The 20,253-nt window shown below is 38.7% G+C and overlaps 1 protein-coding gene across 1 annotated transcript in view; it reads right to left on the bottom strand.

Moving 5' to 3' along the window:
* Nucleotides 1–113: 113 nt before the first annotated feature.
* Nucleotides 114–20,253, bottom strand: part of LOC139735755 (Fanconi anemia group J protein homolog) — a 40,378-nt gene continuing 20,238 nt past the window's right edge. Inside the window, exons 12-28 of the mRNA XM_071646507.1 lie at nucleotides 19,702–19,748; nucleotides 18,703–18,852; nucleotides 17,699–17,859; nucleotides 16,224–16,269; nucleotides 14,985–15,012; nucleotides 13,808–13,863; nucleotides 12,952–13,092; nucleotides 12,521–12,589; nucleotides 11,383–11,505; nucleotides 9,124–9,253; nucleotides 8,119–8,201; nucleotides 6,757–6,920; nucleotides 6,109–6,176; nucleotides 5,221–5,335; nucleotides 1,899–3,511; nucleotides 534–628; nucleotides 114–128 (exon numbers count right to left, since the gene is read on the bottom strand). Coding sequence (XP_071502608.1) covers nucleotides 114–128; nucleotides 534–628; nucleotides 1,899–3,511; nucleotides 5,221–5,335; nucleotides 6,109–6,176; nucleotides 6,757–6,920; nucleotides 8,119–8,201; nucleotides 9,124–9,253; nucleotides 11,383–11,505; nucleotides 12,521–12,589; nucleotides 12,952–13,092; nucleotides 13,808–13,863; nucleotides 14,985–15,012; nucleotides 16,224–16,269; nucleotides 17,699–17,859; nucleotides 18,703–18,852; nucleotides 19,702–19,748 — 3,104 coding nt within the window. The remainder of the gene's footprint in view (nucleotides 129–533; nucleotides 629–1,898; nucleotides 3,512–5,220; nucleotides 5,336–6,108; nucleotides 6,177–6,756; nucleotides 6,921–8,118; nucleotides 8,202–9,123; nucleotides 9,254–11,382; nucleotides 11,506–12,520; nucleotides 12,590–12,951; nucleotides 13,093–13,807; nucleotides 13,864–14,984; nucleotides 15,013–16,223; nucleotides 16,270–17,698; nucleotides 17,860–18,702; nucleotides 18,853–19,701; nucleotides 19,749–20,253) is intronic.

The raw sequence follows: 20,253 nt of genomic DNA on the forward strand, positions 1-20,253 counted from the left end.
TATCATTCTGGCTCTCTGGAGAGCAACATAGTATGTCACCCACCAAAATACTTCTTGTTGCACACGCATTTCATAATAGTTGAGATTTGTGGCTCAACATGATTGCACAGCCACTACATTCTTAGCATCTATTAGCCAAATCCACACATCACAAAATTCATTTTCAAAGTACAGATACATTCATATTGTGTGGAATGATTTCTACTACTGACACGAACTACATAAATTTTGGAAAAACAAATGTACACAGTTATCATCAAAGAAATGCATGAGCAGTACAGGTCCTTTGAAGAAGCAAATACAGTGAGAAACAAACATGAGAAAGGAAAAGCCTCACATTAGACTACTTTCTTTAAATTGTAGTAATAACTTAATATGGATATCTTACGAATACCTTTTGCTTTTCATAATCAAAACAGAAAACAAACAAAGATGTTGGTTGTTTATCACTCTAAGTAATACATTCAGATGATTCCAACTACGTCTTTTTTTTTAAATGATTTGTTGAAGTACAATATCTTCATCTCACTCACATCAGCATTTTTATCATTCTCCTCCACAGTCTCACTTCTGCCAACCCTCCTGCTAGTTCTGGACGATCTCCTCACAGACAGTTTGGCCCTGTTCCCTTTGGCAGATCCTGCAAGAGTTAATAAAAATTCAGTAAATGTTGTCATGATCAGTTCAACAAGACATTTGATCTTACTACATCGAAATCTTTAATTCATCAAACACAGTGGTATTCTTTCACAACTTGGTAACTGTTGTAACTTCATTTTCTGCATATCATTTACATGGACATAAACACACAAATTAGGCATTATCAGAAAAATGGAAAATGGAAACCAAAATGTATTTTCTTGTGATCTGTCTAAAATCGTATCAAGGCAATTACCCCCACTAAATACTGATTAGTGATAAGGACAGAGTAAAGATTAGGGTTAGGGTTAGGTTTAATGTTAGAGTTTGGGTTACGGTTAGGATTAGGTTCAGGATTAGGATTAGGGTTAGGGTCAGGGGATGGGTTTGGGGTAATTGTCCAGGGAGTAATTGCCCTAGATCCATCAAAGCAGTCAGTGTTGTGGTGACAGCAGCAAAGATTAAAGGACAAGTTCACCTTCATAGACATGTGGGTTGAGTGAATGCAGCAATATTAGCAGAACACATCAGTGAGAGTTTGAGCAAAATCGGACAATCCATTAAAAAGTTATGAATTTTTGAAGTTTCTGCTCAGTCACCGCTGGATGAAAAGACTACTATAGCTTATGATGTCACATGAGCACAACAATATAAAGAAAGAATAAAGAAAATTCAACATATTTCTATTTTTCTCGCATAACAAAACAACACTCGACTTCTCTCTTTCAGAAGGCAGGGGGAATAATATTACCCTTAACATACGTCAGTAGGAAGTCGAAGAAATGTGCACTTTATTCAAAAAGTAGAGTTTTGTGAAATTCTCTTTCTATTTTCCTTATATAGTTGTACGCATGTGACATCATACACTGTAGTAGTCTTCTCTTCCAGCAGTGACTGCGCAGATACTTAAAATATCCGTAACTTTTGAACGGATTGTCCAATTTTCCTCAAACTTTCACTGATGTGTTCTACTAATATTGCTGCATTCTCTCAATCCTTATGTATATGAAGGTGGACTTGTCCTTTAACAGACTCCTGAAAAGAAAATAGTGAACATGCTCCACCAAATTTTACAGCTTCGGGTTGGGATTCAATGTGCATTATCAAAAAGATAAGAAAAGTGAAAAGACAGAGGAGAATATTGAATTAAAAGAAATGTTTAGAACAAGAAACTGGTCACACTTTGGAAACAGTTGTCTCATCAAATACAAAGCATCATCATGCATCACTGCCATATAATCTCGGATCATTTGACCCACCTTCTCCATTTTCAGGTGGTTCTGGTTGCCATGACGCATAATTTTTCCTCCGTGCAAGGCTCCTCCTTCCTCTTGAGGACAGCCTGGTGTTCCTACCTCCTGGTTTCAGATTTGAGTCATCTGACTTTTGATGATGAAAGTTCGTGTTTGCTAACATCTCTTCACACACCTCCTCATCTGCATCCTCTTTCTCCTCATGAGCTTGTCGGTTGCCAGGCAACACATCACCGGCGTTGGCACACTCGGTGGTATCAGTTCTTTCACAGACTTGGGCCAACTCCTCCCCTTGGAGGTCATCCTCCAACTGCCCCATCTCTGAATCGAAGAGGACTGGTGTCCCATTCTCGTTCTCTCTCCTCTTCTCCATCCTCTTCCTCCTCTCTTCCTCCTCCTCCTCATCATCACTGGTAGGAACTGTCTTCTCAGTGATGCCCTTATATGCAAAATTTTCATTAGAATCTAAATCAGACCCTGCCTTCTGACCATACCTATATCTGTGCTGAGCATAGCGGACATTTCTCTTGCCTCGAGAGTCTGTCCCTGCTTTCACTTGATCTGACTGATGCAATTCTCTGGTGCCAGTTTCTCTTTTTGCAAAAGCGAACACTGATAATTTGCTAGCTAAGGAGTCTTTCTTCCGCACTGGGGTTTTACCAGCTGTGGTATTCTCCAGTTGTTCATTGCCTCCCCCATTCTCAAAGAGCAACTTAGTTTTGGGGGTTTCAATTCGACTCGTCAACATTTCCCCATCTGCTTCTTCGGCTTTCTCTGGAGATATCAGATCGATAACTTTCCCAATGTCACTTGTCACAGTCTTCACCAGAAGGGTGTTCTGGTGGGTACTGCTGAGTGGAATATCAGAATGGTGACCAACAACGGTCTCTAGACTTACTACAGCTTGATCTCTGCCTTTGTACGGTTGTCCCATGACACCGTTCTTCCTTATTAGGCAATCAGTAATCTGCTTCTGCTGCAGCACCATTTGAGGAGTGGAACCACTGGATGTTACAGCCTTCTGCAACCCTCCAGGACTCTGAGGCAAGACGGTGCTAACTCCAAGATTTCCCGCACCTGCAGGAACTTGAAGTACAGGTGTGATGATCATCTGTTGATTGGGGACTTGAGGCAGGAGGGCAGCATCTTTGGTTGCAACCACCGGTAGAACCAGTGATTCCTGAGGCTTCCCAAGGAGGTGTTGTTGGTTCTGAGTCTGGACAGTTTGAGGAGTTGCACATGAAACTGTCATCATCCCACTGCCCTGAGCAGGTAAGGTTGAGTGACCCTGAGCTGCCTGAAGGTTCGTTGGCCCATCTCTCATGCCAAGTGGTACCGGTGTCGAGTTCGTCTTCGTCAGGGCGCTGGCAGGTAGGAAGAGCTGGCCCACGTTGGGACGAGCCTGCTGCCTCGGAGGATCCCACGGCTTACTCGGTGTCAACATGGATGCTTCTCCTGCGGGTGGGGAGGTTCTGGTCCGTTCCTGCATACCACTGGAGGGCGTGTCGAAGATGGACTTAAGCGGGGTGTGGAAAGATTGGCTCCTGGCAATCTGCGATGTACCTGGGGTAGAAGCACCAATCTGGGAGGCTGCCTGGGAGATATCAAGAATTGACTCCCTGCAAAGAAAGCAGTAGTCAGACAACAAAGTTTGGCATCCCATTAGTTGTTCCAAAGCCTGCTCTTTGTTCAAACATGTGTTCTTACTTTAGAGCAGTCAGTAAAGAATTACTATGTACTTTACTTAAAAATAATAATCAGGTCTACTTTATCCAGGGTAGCCTCTTCAGTGTTTTCCACTGCTCTGCCATAGGGCCCTGTCATTATTATTACCCTAGCTTTGCCAGGTACCCATTTATACTTCTTGCATAAGTGTTAATTTTCAATTTTCAGGAAAGGATTTCAAAAATTTGGCATGAAAAAAGAAAAAGAGGAACTGAGAAAAGTAAAGGTTGAGGTGGATTCTAATACTTTCAGAGGTAAAGAGCTTTCTGGATGTGGTGTCAATCATGTCCACTGTCTACCTTTCTACAAGAAGCTTACCTACCAATCTCTTTCTGTCTTTCAGAGCTTCTGAACACACCCATCAAAAGACATAAAATCATATGTGATCCTGCACCTCAAAACAAACAAAAAGTCGCCAGACATGAATTTTTAGTTAAAACCATATTCTGAAAGAGCAGACTTTAAGCTTTAAAATGATGTACATTGTGTGTAACTCAAATCAAATGGACTCTCCTAACCTATCTAAATATTGGAAAGAAAGCACAAACTCAGGAAAAGTGTGAACTGAGAAAAGAGGCTGTGAAGTACAGTGTCTAACTGAAGTGCTTAATCTTTACCAAACCGTGCTGGCTGTGCGATGAATGGGACAAAAAACAGGAAGTAAACCACCAGAGTAACAACAATGAAGGGATTATCAGATTAAATTGATATTAAGCATGCCTCATTAACACATTTTGTCCATAATTAATGCCAACTTTCAGAGCAGTGGCACTATCCTTTCAAAAGTCATTAGAGTTGAAAGTGAAGAGTGTGGACAAGGTTTTTCAGAAATGAAAAAGGGATTCTAAAGACACACCTAATCACACTATTCTACCAAAAATGTTCGAGATAAACTGCTAAAAAACACACTTTCCTGCCCGTTTTATGATACCAAATTTTAGCATAATGTAAAAGAAGACCCGCTCTTTCAGAAAATATGAAAAAGTCAAGTTCGGCTAGGTTGACCCATTTCACTTCTTTTCAGTCTTCACGCAAAATCAGTGTGTGCGACTTTATGTTCGTTTCGAGGTGCACGGTCACATATGTTCATCTATTCACACACTCTCATACACACAGACACATACGTCAGGCTTGTTCACACTGTCAAATAATACTCATTGCAAAAGTCCAGGGCAACTGAACTTAAAGACAAACAGAAAGAGCTTAAAGGGATGGTACAGTATTGGTGGAGATGAGGATTGAGCTTTGAACTTTTTGTGAGATACTAAGAAAACACTTATGAAATGCTATAGATCATGCCATTCTAATGGGTATTCAAAGTTCATTTGACGAAAATCGGTTTTGAAATGGCTGAGATATCAAAAAAACAAAGTGAAACAAAGTGATCCTAATAAAAATTGGTTCCCATCTTTAATTAGGATTCCTTTATTTTTGACATCTCAGCCATTTCAAAACCAATTTTCATCAAATAAACATTTAATTCTTCTTGGAATGACATGCTCTTTCAGATTTCTCAAGAGGTTTCTCATTATCTCAGCAAAGAAAAAAAAGTTAGAAATCTGAAGCCAGGTTTTAGCCAAAACTATAACAATTTTCATCTTACTCAGCTGGAGGTGAAGATCCTTGCATCCTGGAGTTAGCAAACTCAGAGAGTGAGGACAGGGCATCTCTGGCATAGGTGTGGTGGATGACCCTCCCTCGAACCCACTTGGACAAACCTGAGGAAAACATTACTTACGTCATCAGTTTTGTGCCTGTGTTAAACAATACGTCGCTGGGGTGACAAGACCTTGTATCTCAAATTTTGGTGAAAATGACTTTTTTGGATTAATGGTCATATAATCAGGTAAGTGAAGTCCTATCCAAATCCTAGTTGTCTTACCCCAAAAATGAAGCCACCACATCATGTCAAAGGAAAGGGAATCTCATCTGTTACAGTGCTTTGGCTGTCATGTTTTTCTGCTCTTCTGAACATTTGACATTTTGTAGAAACGAGGTCTTGTCACCCCAGCAACGAATAAGTCTTTGCAGACTGGGACATAGTCATATTCTAGCTCTCTTGGCACAGAACTGCAGTGGGTTTCAAACAAGCTTGATCTTTATCGAAGATGCAGGATCTCTTAATTAATCAGGTACAATTGATTAGTTGGGAATGCCTGTAATTGCAATGATCACGAGCATTTATTAATCATACGGGCAAGAAGAAAAAAAAAAAAGTATGATGACTGCAATCCTAAAGATGTTGGCTTGTCTGTCAGAATACAGAAGTCTATGTTAATAATTTCCTCAAATATTGCTTCTTAGATGGTGATAACTATAGTCATGAAACATCAAGGTAAATGAATTAAAATAAGCAAAGATATCACAAATCTTGCCGAGCTATAAACAGACTCTCATTCATTTCTCCACTGGCTACACATATCTGGAGATCTGGCACATTTCCAGAATATATCTAAGCATGCTCTTGTAGTTTCTGTTCAACTGTCTTCACCTGAGATGTACTTCTTTGGATTCCTGCTGAATCTGTCATCCACAAGAAGGATTGCTCCCCAGTCTTTCCTGGCAGGGAGGGAAAACAAAAATCATCACAAAAACTAAGAATTATTAATCCTACTGACTTTACCAACAAGTTATTAACCAATCTATTGATCCATTGTTTAGATTTGAGAAATGCAATTGAAATTGGTCACTTCTTTGCAGTAGTAAAATGATATCTCATTCCTTGAAAAGAGTTAGAAATTTGCAGACGCTAAAACCAAAACAGGAACTTACTGTAAACTTTTAAAATTCATGAATGTCTTCCATTGAGGTGTTTTTATTGCAACTGATCGACAAATTGCCCTACATCAATGTAAATAAGCACTGAATTGATCAGTGTTTTAGTAGTAGCCATGATAAAAAAATCATGGCCGTATGTACTTGAGCAAGATTCGAACCTACGACCTCCTGATCTCCAGACATGTAGTCGATGTAAGGCAATTTGTCAATCAGTTGCAATTAACGTAAACTTGTTTTCTGATCAATTCTACATATTATTTCAAGTGGCCACATCTACCACAGCGAAGAGACTTGCTACAGACAAAACTACAGGTGCCTTATTCAGTATGTGAGTCCATGCAGAGTTTGATTGTTTTCTTACTTGTGACGAATGCACCTGCCCAGAGCCTGGTTGAGAGCCCGGTAGGCCTGGACCTCGTACCACTCACTGCCCGACAGTAGGCCCCTGCTGGCACTGTGTTGGTCATTGTACTTCCGCTTCAGCTCCACCTGGGCGTCGCGCACGTTGGGGAAGGGAATTCCGACCTGACCGGAGGGACGTTTCGAAAAAGAGAAGACGAAAGTATAATTTCTGGCCTCTCAGTTTGAAAATCTTTGTGGAGTAGATTGATCTGTTTCTCTGTCTACTATCAAGGTAAATTTAGTGGGAAATACAGTGATCATAACAAAATATTAAAGGACAAGTTCACCTTCATAGACATGTGGGTTGAGAGAATGCAGCAATATTAGTAGAACACATCAGTGAGAGTTTGAGGAAAATCGGACAATCTGTTAAAAAGTTATGAATTTTTGAAGTTTCTGCTCAGTCATGGCTGGATGAGAAGACTACTATAGCTTGTGATGTCACATGTGTACAACGATATAAAGAAAGAATAAAGAAAATTCAACATATTTTCACTTTTCACGCATAACAAAAGAATACTCAATTTCTCTTTTTCACAAGGCATGGGGAATAATATTACCCTTAATATACATCAGTAACAAGTTGAAAAAATGTGCACTTTATTCAAAAAGTGAAATTTTGTGAAATTCTCTTTTTATTTTCCTTATATCGTTGTACGCATGTGACATCATACACTGTAGTAGTTTTCTCATCCAGCAGTGACTGCGCAAATACTTTAAAAATTCATAACTTTGGAACGGATTATGCGATTTTCCCCAAACTTTCGCTGATGTGTTCTACTAATATTGTTGCCCTCACTCAATCCACATGTATATGAAGGTGGACTTGTCCTTAAATGACTTCCTTTCAAGTTTTTGTAAAGCGCAAACCATCATGCATGTGTTCGGTGTATTCACTGAAGTGATACTTGACTACAACATGTATCTTGAGGTAGGTAACCAAGTGGTAAAATAATCGACACCCATAACTGCAAGTAAAAATTTGACACTGCTGTCATTGATCTGGATTCTTTCTCCTCCAAAGTTTTTGGTTTTCGTCTTCAGCATTGGATGAAGACACTTCTTGTCGAGATACATATTTGCATTCATGGGCATTCATGGAGATACATATTTGCATTCATGGGCAGCAGAAAGTTATTCCCCATGCTTGCTATGACAAGATGAGCAGGACTTGTTCTCTAACAAGTCTAGACTATCAAAAAAAATAATTTAGCACATCAGAAAGACATCTTTCTTGGCCAAGCACACACAATAACCAAAGGATGAATTAAAGAAATACTTATCAGAGAGCAAAGTTTTACAATTTTTCTTCCCAACTCACTGTGATGACTGCTCTGGCATTGTTGTCGGCAAAGTCCATCCCCTCGCTGATCTTACCCCGACAGACAGCAAACATCAAAACACCTGTGATGGTCTGGTTTTCTAGACCTGCCAAAAATATTTTTGAACACATGAACAATGGTTGATGACTCACATTTCAGTCCTCCCTTTGCATTTGTTTTCATATTTTTATTTTTTTTAAGCAAAATTTTGAGATCTGACTGTGCCATTTGATACCAGAAGAAAGTGTGTCATCCACGGGATTCTCCCGCATGGAATTCACCCAGGTTTGGCATGGATGAATCACATTTGAATGAATTCATTTTTAATATTTATATAAAGGAATGGGGATCAAACAAGCCAGGAATTTAGATATGGAAATACAGTCTGTATATTTGTATCATACAAATTGAGATTTACTAAATTCTAACAAGATTTTTCATCATTACTTGACACTGTAATGAAGCCATATTTTTTTTAGCAAAAAGCAGTTGAAAGATACAGTAATTTAGAGGAGAATACCCTTTCATAAACCGTTGAATTCACTCAAGAACAGCAAACTAATTTATTTTGCCTGTCTCATCAGCATAAACAAATGCTCATGCTGTAAAGATATCAACCATGACAGACATGGAATACAATACTTGCAGTGTGAAAATTTTCACATCCACTTTGCACAGTAAGACAATGATGCAAAACATTTAACTGTAAATATTTTGTTCACACGACTTGTCTACAAACAGCACTGTAACAACATGTGCTACCCATCTGAATTGACGAGTGTTAATTTTGTCTCCCTATCTCCAATCAAGTCTGGATAAGGAAAATCTAGCAAGACTCGCACCGAGGCCAAGTCTCCATCTTCACGCGCTGGCCTGCAGTTTCCCGTTGGTCGAGGTCATCCCTTCCTTTGCAAAGGCAGTTACGTTGTACGCCCAGAGCATAGGTGATGGTGCACCAGAGTGAAATTAATAAAAAGAAAATAATCGCAAAGAGATAGACTCACCATTTTCTTCACATTCCTTGATGATGTCGTAAAATTCCTTGAGTTGCTCATCAAACACAGTCTTGTCGCCTCCCCTCGCTTCACACATGACAGACTTCATGGACTCCAGCTGATAGTAGGCACCTGTGGCCTGAAAAAAAAAAATGAAGCCACTTGTTATCATACACGTTTAACATCTTGAGGACTACCGAAAGCTGATTTTGCTATAATATGCATTTCCCATTTTGGTTGAGACCTAACTTTAGGTTTCTAACATTTTTGGTGAGATAATGAGAAACCTCTTATGAAATATGAAAGAGCATGTATTCCAAGAAGGATTCAGTGTTTATTTGATGAAAACTGGTTTTGAAATGGCTGAGATATCCAAAACAGAGCAACCCTAATGAAAGGTGGGACCCATCTTTTATTAGGATCACTTTGTTTTACTCAGTGATGCCAAAACCGATTTTCATCAAATAAACTTTGAATTCCTCATAGAATGGTATGCTCTGTACTACACGTATTTCATAAGTGATTACTTGGTATCTCGCAGAAAGTTAGAAGCCCAACCCTCATCTCCATCAATACTATACCATCCCTTTAACACTTGCCTGAGTTTGCTTGGGACTAGACTTCAATGGGTTAACAAACTCTTCAATGAATGGAGTGAGTACATAAGACAAGAGCTTCTATGTTTAACCCTTACTGTGCTTTGTTCACCAATTGGCCCGCATGCTGGAGAGCTTTCTTCGATAATTAGCACAGATGTATAGAAACTAAAGGTTACTATAAAAGTGAATTTTTTCATGCAACTAATTTTTCGTGCTCAACCGGGTATTTAAAGAAGAGTTTCGCGTGTGTTTAATTCTGTGGAATCAAGATATCAACAACTGGAACTTACGGGCTAGCAAAAATATTCATGTGCTTTGATTTTCGCGCAAGTTTCTGATTGCGCAAAATGCACGAAAATTTCAACACCACAAAAATTTCCACTTTTACAGTAATAAATAGAGGTCATCTAATCCCCCTAATCCCCATTGTACCACGATGGCCTTCCTGTTGGACTGAGACACATTGCTACACCTGAGTGGGCTTGCTAACTTTACAACAGTTGAACCTCTCGTATCCGGACAAGTCGGGACCGGGGCTCATCTGGATAAGGGATTTGGCCGGATACGGGAGACTCGATGCTTTATACATGTACATATACATACACATGTACTGATGTAGCCCATTGTAGTACCACATGTAGTAATGTGTATACTGCAACCTTTTCATTGTTACACTCAGTAACAGACCCCAAAATGGAGGTTAGTGTTTGCAAGAATGAAATCATTTTCTTTTATAAATTCTTGGGATGATTTACCTAAATAATTATTAAGAAATGTATCTAGTATATGTAATTCATCGTGTTTGTGTAGGAGATCTCAAGGAGTTGGGAATCCCCCTTTCCTCCCATAATTATTTAAAAAAAAAAATCACGGCGAGATTGCGTCCGTATAATAGAGAGATCCGCATAAAGGGAGGCCGGATAAGAGAGGTTCAACTGTAGTTCACATTTGGATGAATTACTGAATGCTGCTGCAAAAGCTTAGTAAGCTAAGCTAAGCATCTGGTCACAAACTGGGTTACACACCTTCCCAACTCTACCCCCCTCCCCCCAATGCTTGAGATCTTAAGAGTCATCAATGAATTTGATCACTCTGAGGACAATAAGGGGATAAGCAGAGACATTTACAATGCAACTACAACTGTCTTACTGAGGACCATTCGATGATATTTATTAGTAAAAAGAGATAAACAGTGTTTCATTTTAATCATTTCTTTCTTTTTAGCAGACTGTCTTTTTGTTTAGTGCATCACTACCCTACCCTACCTTCAGTTGGTCTGAGGCATCGATGCTCAGTCACAGGTTTGGGGTTCAAATCTCAGCTGCTTTTACATTGTACCGGTTTGATAAGACGTGCATGTCATATATGCAATTTACTTGAAAGCCAGAAACATAAAAAATGCATGAAAGTTTCATGAATTGGAGCCAACACCCTTTTTCGTAATATGTAGACAATAACTTTCAAGTGCACTTTACTTTTGCAAATTGCAGATCTTCGCAGAATTTATAAAAGTTTCAGGCACTCAAAAATTTCTGGTTTTACAGTGTATTCGAGTCAAACTCTGATAGCAGAGATTCATTTGTGACCTCAAGGTAATTTCGAGATATTCTCTCTACCATGACATACAGAAAAATTAACATGTAAGTTCAAAGGTCAGAGTTCATCTCACCTTCCACCTCTCCATGAGTTTGTTCATCATGCTGTAGGAGGGCAGGAAGCAGAGCACTCCATAGGGGGTCACTTTGCACACCTCTATCACCACACGGCCAAGGTCGTCTTGGAAGGCAAAAGTCTACGGAGGCAACGAATACTGAATGTCAGTGGGATGTAGAGAAGGGTAATCTCTCATCTAAATTTTAAAGAGTAAGATTTTTACAGCTATAGGTATAAGAATGGTGTCCATGCAAATACCATGCCTTGATAAATGTGTTGTATTCTAATACTAAATATTTCTGCCTCCACTGACCCCTAGTCATTCTGGAAGGCATAGGTCTATGGATGCAACAAAATTCTGACTGGTTTGTGACTTTGGAGAAAGCAAAATCTTGCATCTTCACTAACCAAAGTATTTTTCTCAACACGAGATTGAGATAGGAACGCTGGAAACACATACCAGGTAAAATCGATCCTAATCCATTCTTAAAAACAAATTTTAATTGACAGAAAGGGAAGAGAAAAACCTTGGGAATCTCAACAACCCTTGTACATTTAATGTGATTCTTCTAATCAAATAGGATCATGAAAAAGATTTATATTCGTCATCTATACTAAGGTTTCACATCAATGTGACATCTGCTGGTATTAGGGAAGTCATGACATTATTTTGGCTCCATTCTGAATCAGAAACTAAGAGATATAGCACTCCATCAATATCTTTCTTTCAACAAAACACTCAAAAGAGAGTTAAAAAAATAGGATCATTTATTCTGCAGGGATGCTAATTAGAATGAAAAAAGAGAGGTGCTCAAGTACATCTATACGAAGCTACTTTGGACGAGAAAGCACCTGAACTTTGATACTACCAAGGATTTAATTCAGGCTTTTGTCTGAAAACTGGCATCCCCTGATTTTTATATAATTGATCTCTGGACTGCCAATAGTCACACAGAAATATCAGGCAGAAACTTGTGTGCTACATACATCGCAGTAGCAGATAGCAATTCCGAAATCATGGCAGCTCTTGCATTCTTCTATTTATTGTTTCTGAAAGCCTCCCACAAAATCGGGGGATACAGCACACCTGTGCGATCTGAAGAAGATATGGACTTGTTGACAAGGACTGGTCAAAGTTTCTAATTCAACCCTACCTCGGCATTGCGGTAACTGGCGTTGAGGGAGTGACCATTCGGACCAATGGCCAGGGACGAGACCCACACCTGAGAGAGGGAAGAAGAAGGTCAATTATAACAAAGGGTGGACAGCAATGGTTGGACAAAGACTGAAACCTGTGAAGCATCTACACTTCAGTTGCAGACATTCTGCAAATTTATGTAAAGATTCGCCCAAGCTCGCATAAGAAGAGACTGTATTCTACAAGCAAAACAGTTATTTTTTTCTTTCTTTTTTCTATCATGGCCATCCTGCTGGATTAAGGTACATTGCTAAACCTGAGTGAACTTACTAACTTTAAACACAGGTCAAGCTTGGATAGATTGTTGAATTCTCATGAAAAAGTTTGGCTAAGTTAAGAGCAATGTTTTGCAATGCCAAGGGTTGATGTAGCGCTCTAACTTCATACCTGCGACTTTCCGATGACATGGTTTGCTTCTAGTTGGATGGGGAACTTCACACCCAGCTCCGATGCGAAGGAGCTCATCGGTGACAGCGTGCCCGATGTCAGGATGATGGTACGCACGCAGGAACCAAAATCTGAAAAGGCCTGGGAAAACAGCAAAGCAACATAACTACAGGGTGACCTTATTTGTGTTATAAAAAGACTGCTTTTCCTTATTTTATTAGCTGATAAGTTATTCTTACTTCGAGTAGCATCAAATGGAATGCTAATCTTGACCAATCTGCAAAGTCTCTTTCCCATAGCAAAACCTTGTTTTATACACATTTCATTTCCTAACATAAAACTTTCACCATTCAAATAATAGTCTGGCAGATATGATGCCTATCTAGCAATCAGGTAATTGGTTTGAGTCCAACTTGAGAAATGTATGCCCATGATTTTTATCATGTCCACTACTAAAACACTTCACTGGATAATCTGTGTTTACTTACATCAATGAAGGGCAGTTTGTCAATCAGTTGCAATAAACAAAAAACTTGCCATAGCTGTTCTGTAAAACCAGAAACGTTTGTGTGCATTTTAATTTCGCGAGAGCCAAGATTTGCGAAATTGAAATGCATGCAAAAGTTCTTGTCTACACTATATGTGATGAATTCCTGTGACAATTCACAAAAATTTCATGCTGCGAAAAAAGGCCATCGGCTCCAATTCAAAAAAATTTCACACTACTAGCATTTCTTGCTTCAGAGTAATCCCTTCCATTGATTCACACCAGCAGTATAAGAGTGAGGTTAAAAAGAAACATGGTGGAATATATACTAGTGTGGGTGGGTGTGTGTGACATCAGGCTTACACTCACCACAGCTGGGTTGAGACACCAGAAATTCAATGAAATCGTCCAGGTACTTTCCCTTCCTGTGGGCCAGACAACGCATGACAACGTTTGTAAGCAGCAATGGACACGAGGAAAAACAACGTACGGAATATCATGCAGTTGCTTCACCGTCACAGAGTACATAATGCTGTCTTTTCATAGGTATCACTTTGTCTTGGATAGACATGTGGATTACAATCAATCACCACATGGAGATCAGTAAGACACTTATTGAATGTAGGAGGGATTAGTATCTTTACAGTAGACCAAGGTTTGCCAACTTAGGTTGCAATGCCACATCATTGTCAAGATGGCTTCGAAGAAAACAATACAAAACAAGTGGTAAGAGTATTCAAATTCATGAAATTTCCTTCAAGATGTTTTCATTGCAACTGATTGACAAATTGCCCCACATCGATGTAAAGAAGCACTGAATTGATCAGTGTTTTAGTAGTAGCCATGATAAAAAAAAATCATTATTTATGTCGATGTAGGGCAATTTGTCAATCAGTTGCAATGAAAAGTGGTAAGGGTTTTTGATAAAATCAGACATAAATGAAACAAGAAGATATGGAATTTCAAAGTTTCACATGTTTTTCAAGCCACAACAGTACCAGTGGCAGCTACATATCTATGAAAACTTTGTCATACCTGCCAATTTTCACGTTGTTTATCACAGTTTAGAATTATCTCAATATTGTATTAAATTGTTCTACTTTTCAATCTTTTTTTTTCCTTTCTTACTTCATAATCACAGTATGTGGTATTTGAAGAATTTTATCATACCTGCAAATTTTCACAATTGTCATGGTTTATTTTATTATTTTGATCAATGTTTGTCGTGCTTTATTTTAGTATTTTGATATAGTATTAAATGACTTTATTTTTGTCTATGTTTCTCTCTATTTTTTCTGGTAACCAAAAACCGGTATTTGATGAGTTTAGTGGCCCAAATGAAAAATCAATAAAAGATATTATTTGTGTCGAACCAAGGTACAGTAACAGACAAAATTGCACCTCCTGGAAGCAGAAAGCGAACAAGAAACAAACAACAGAACATCTGCTGGTAGTCTGGCGGATAAACATGTGTCTGCTTTTGACATTAGCCACCATCGATACTCTCAGAGAAGTGCAGCCTACTTATCGACTACCGGTTCCTTACCTCTCCTCCTGTTCAGCCACCAGTTGTTCTGCAAAATTAAAGTGACAAAAATGGAAACAGATAGATCGATAAATCAACATGAATGACACATCAGTTGTTCTGATTCATCAAGTGAATTGACTCTTGTTTTACTGATTCTACTGATGAAAAAACACTGTAAAACGAGGAATGTTTGCGTGCATTTTCATTTGCGAATTTCGCGAGAGCCAAGATTCGCAAAATTAAAATGCACAAGAAGGTCCTTGTCCACACGATATGCATTGAATTTTAAATGCAACTCGCGAAAATTTCATGCCGCGAGAATATCGTGTTTTACAATATCTATTTGAAGGAGCTTTCTTCCAAACATTCACCAATCTCAGTTGTTTGAAGTGATGCATTCATTTTCTTCTTCTAATGAAATAGCAGGGCTGGTAGGCATAAAGAGAACCTCTAGCTTAAGTAGGGCTGTATAAGAAGTTATTTGATGCAATATCAATTTTCCAGAGGGCTTTATACTCTAATGGTAGAGATAGACAAATAGACAGACAGACTGAAAGACTACTTCAAATGAACACTAATCATTACAAGAAAGACTAGAGAGTTATCTATACAAAGTAATAAAAGCACAAAGGTTTTTAACCCGTTCCTTCCGCAATTCTCTGAGTGCCTTCAATGCCCCCAAACGAGATTCTTTTCGCCCGTCGACAGAGAGGCACACAGGTTGGTAATCCAGTTCTGTGAAGGCAGTCAAGCGGTTCATTGCGTCCCCCTTTCTACGGTCAACTACATGTGCCCGTGAACAATGGAAATATCGATCGGGTGCGAGGTGTGAATAGAGCGTGCGCTGATGAGCTCTCCGAATCTTTTGTTTGACACAAAACCAGGTACCTGGATGAGGTGACTGGGGTCAGCGAACCCGCATTTCTAACTGATCTCAGCCTTGATCATTATGTACATGTTCGTACGAGTTTACAGCAGAACATGCAAAAAACTAAATCAGGAAAAGATATATAATACTGTAAAACCCCCTTTTTTAAACAGCAGGAGAACAAATCCTGATAGAATAAACTCTGATCTTTTTATCAAACCCACTTTTCTGAGCATTTTAACACAAAGAAACATGAATTTAGGCCACTGAAGCAGGCACACTTGTCTTCATTTTGGGAACCTTGTAAACCAGGTTCCCGTATATCAGTTGCTCCCACGGGAACCTGGTAAACCAGGTTCCCGTAAGGAACGGGTTAAAAGATTTCTCACCGTGTCTGGATGCTGGTTGTGAGCCTTGATTTTCAGTAGGGCCACTCTGGAAGGAAGACACAAGTTTGATTAATGAATAACAGCATGATCTTTGAGCAGTAATCACTCTTCTAACATAGTATGGGAGGAGAGGGGTTAAAGGCATAATTTACCATTTGCAGATGAAACAAAAACCAAGCATTAGTGCTTCAAAATAGTTCTTAAATGTGAGTTAAGGATAGAAACAACCAATGTAAAAATTTGAACCAGTATAATCGATGTAAGTATTGATAAAAATGCAAAATGCTATAGTTATAATAAAAATGCTTCAAGACTAAACCGTCTACAGTTATGGTTTAATGAGAAAGATAGCAATATCTCCATATATTTCATGCTTTATTGCAAAAAATGTTGTATGGTAGGATGTTTTGTAATACAACTGACCTACACATATGCATCAAAAGCGATATCTTGAACTCTTTTTTAAATCACTGCTCCCAAAGGTAAACAGGACCTTTAAGGTACTTCATCACATTCATTGCAAAATATCTACGCAGTTCTCGCTTTGTACTTTAGTGGACAGGCGCATGCAACCAAAGTTACTGTGGAGTTCCCATTGCATGACGTCTTGGCAGTTTTCTCTTTGTAGTAACAATTCACAAAATTTTATTCTTGAAACCAATGAGAAAGCTTGAAGATACAGGCTCACATCTTAGTGAGAACATTTCACATTTAAAAAGCATGTATTAATCATCATTAATTCATTATGCACTTGAAATAAAGATAAACAGTCATTATTTCATGAATATAAAACAGTTTTTAAAAGATTTCTCACTTTGAGTGAATTGCTGCATATCTTCAAATGAGTAAACATAGCAATACTCATTCCCCTTTTGCACTGCACTGTGTGCATTTAAGATAAAAAACATTTCATTTCATGGACCTATGAGAAGGGCCCCCTTCCTCTTTCCATGTTTTGGATAGTTAGACAAGAAGAAGTAATAGGCACAAAAGTGTACAGATAAAGGAGATGTAGGAATTATATTTGGGTAAGAAATGGATGAACTGGTCATAAAACTGACTACTGGGGTTTTTTTTAAGTCTCGCAGTGAAACTCACATGTTTCTGCAAGTTTTACAAACTGTCATATTTTCATTGTCATTTGACAAAGGGTAAGAGCAAGCTGAAAAAAGAAAAAAAAAAGACTGAAAAAACAACAACCCCTCTCCCCCCCCCCCCCCTTAAAAAGAAATTGTTAAATTTCTTCACCAGAGTTTCTGGATTTAACCTTGAATAATGCCTCCGGTGACACTTCATGGCAGAGGAATGAAAAACCTTCTAATTAGGTAACTAAAAAAGTGTGCCCCTTAGATGGTAGTAGTCACTTCAGTCTGTTTCAGCCTGTTGCTGGATATCATATCAAGGTGTGAAACCATTCAAATCCTGCACTGATAAATGTGATGTAACATTCCAATGGGAGGTCAAAGGTGACTCACTGGTAATCCATCTTGTACTTGCAGTCCTCCTTGAAGAGAAAGTTGAAGACGATAAAGAGACCGTTGATGAGGGATGCCGAGGTGGTGGTGAACTTCGGTCCCAGCTCCTTGTACTTTTTATCTGGGTCCTCCTCCTCCTCTGTCAGTCCGCTCAGGTGATGCTGCGAGATACCGGGACACCAAGGAGAAAAGCATCTTCATCACCACCCTTATCATCATCTGGCACATCCTCTCATCTTATTTTTTTTATTCATTTATTTTTTTGCCTTTCACGCTTTCACAAGCACAATCACGTTGCGCAGTAAAGTGTATCATTTAGTAGCAAGACAAAATACAAATGTCCTTTATTATCACCACTATGATTATCTTTTCCCTTATGGAAAATCAGTTAGATCCATGGAAGGGACATCATGTTTCCAACTCACTCCCTTGGTTTAATCTTGGAAAGATCATTTAGCTAAGAGCTGTGCGTGGGTGCGTGTACATGTACATGCCTTTCCCATGAGAAAAGAGTAAAAATACTTTTACGATTTTGGGGGGTTATCATATGAGTACACACATCCAGAGGTCTCGGGTTTGAATCCCGATGGAATCCCATTTTCTTCGCTCAATCTTCCACGAACAATAAAAGTTGGAATGGTAATGTACACTTGTGTGGATCTATGTCGTGTTTCCGGAGTCTGACTGGAATGGATATGTGAGGAAAGTTGTGAGGAGATTTGCAATGGCATGACACGAGATTCTATATTTGAATCCCCGACCCAGTTTGGTAATGTGGACACAGCGATGAAAGTGTTACGTTACAGGTGGTGAAAAAAAAAAAAATTGTTACAATACTTTTTCTTCACAAAATACCTATGGTCTGGCTCTGATGTATTTTCTTTTCTTCAGGATTAGAATTGATTAAGAGCTCTAATCTTTGACCTTGACCTTAAAGTTAATACTCCAAACTTGGCCCACGTTTTCTAACTTGTAGTTTTGACGGTAATCCCTTCTCATCTTACCCGTAGCGTGGGAAGGGTAGCTGGGGTGATTCCCATGTTGGCCAGCACTGCCACCATCTCCTGCCCAGACCACACCCTGGAGGCTCGCTCAAAGTCATTCTGGCGCAGCGTGCCGGAGAAGTCGTTGATCCAGCGCAGGATGCTTGAACACTGACGGTATCGAGAGACAAGGATATTTGTTGATGACTACATCATGTGAGGCTCAGTTCCGCACAAAGCCCAAAGGTTAATTCATAGAAAGTCATGATGTATAAAGTGCTTGATTTCACCTTATGACACATTATTTCACCTTATGACCTACAGCTAGAATTCCTTTGACATCACAATACAATCTTTAACTGAACTTTAGTAACATTATTTTCTTATATCTCTTATATGTATTAAATACCTCATATTTCAGTGGAAAGGAACTAACAATAATACAATGGTTTATTGTGTGCACTAGGACAAGTACTATACGTTGCTACACATTTCATTGTTTGTGCTTGATTTCACTTCATGAGCAATACAATCTTTAACTAGACTTTGGTAACATTATTTTTATATATGTCATATTTAAATACCTCATATTTCAGTGGAAAGAAACTAAAAATTTCGAAATGGTTTAATGTGTATGGCACTAGGAAAAGTACCTCCTGTTCATTAACAATATACAGTTTGTTGTTTTTTTCTTGTGTCTCCCATAAGGCAGATCCACTTGGCAAAGCTCTGAAAATATGGAGTAAATTTGATCAGCTAAAACTTCATGCTTCAATATTTTTCTTTTCATCTTTTTACAGATTGGCATGTCATATTTAAAAGATTTATTCCATGATTTTTACATGGCAAATTTCCTAGTAATAGAACTTATAATCATCCTACATTAATTCACAGTAATAAATCCAATGTTTGAAGATTTACACAATAAATAAGCTATATGTCTTCATTTTGGGATGGAAAATTTTTGAGGAATCTCTGTTATAAATTAGCTGCCTCTTGCAGGTAAATGTACACACTCACCACAGTATGCAAAACTCTTGTATGCTCCATGCGATATTGTGCAGTCACTGGAAACATTGACAGAGATTGGAATAGAATGGAAGGAGCAAGATGCGTCAATGACAACACTAAGTAAATTCATGAAGATTGTTTCCGCATAAATATTTCAAAAGCCTGATCATATCTTCCCTTTTTTTCTGAAGGGAATGAGGAGGGTCTAGGATCATGTAGATATTTACAAAAAATTGTGTTTGCTTTCCAGTAGCCTTTCTAAATCTATCACCCACTTTTTTTCTTTTTCTTTTTCTGAAGGGAATGAGGAGGGTCTAGGATCATGTAGATATTTACAAAAAATTGTGTTTGCTTTCCAGTAGCCTTTCTAAATCTATCACCCACTGAAAACATGCCCTTGATTTCACTGGCAAGCCAAGTGACATTTCACTGATAATCACTTTCTCACAAAACTAATCCAACATTCTGAAGCCTCCATTTTCTCATTGACTCTGGTCTCTGCAAGTTGTGTGTATGAGTGTCTACTATAGCTTCTTCTGCGATTAGCATAGCTAAAGTTTA

This window comes from Diadema antillarum, unplaced genomic scaffold, assembly GCF_040938485.1.
Source record: "Diadema antillarum isolate AM-2024a unplaced genomic scaffold, OU_Dant_1.0 seq00000597_RagTag, whole genome shotgun sequence".
Taxonomy (NCBI): Eukaryota; Metazoa; Echinodermata; class Echinoidea; order Diadematoida; family Diadematidae; genus Diadema; species Diadema antillarum.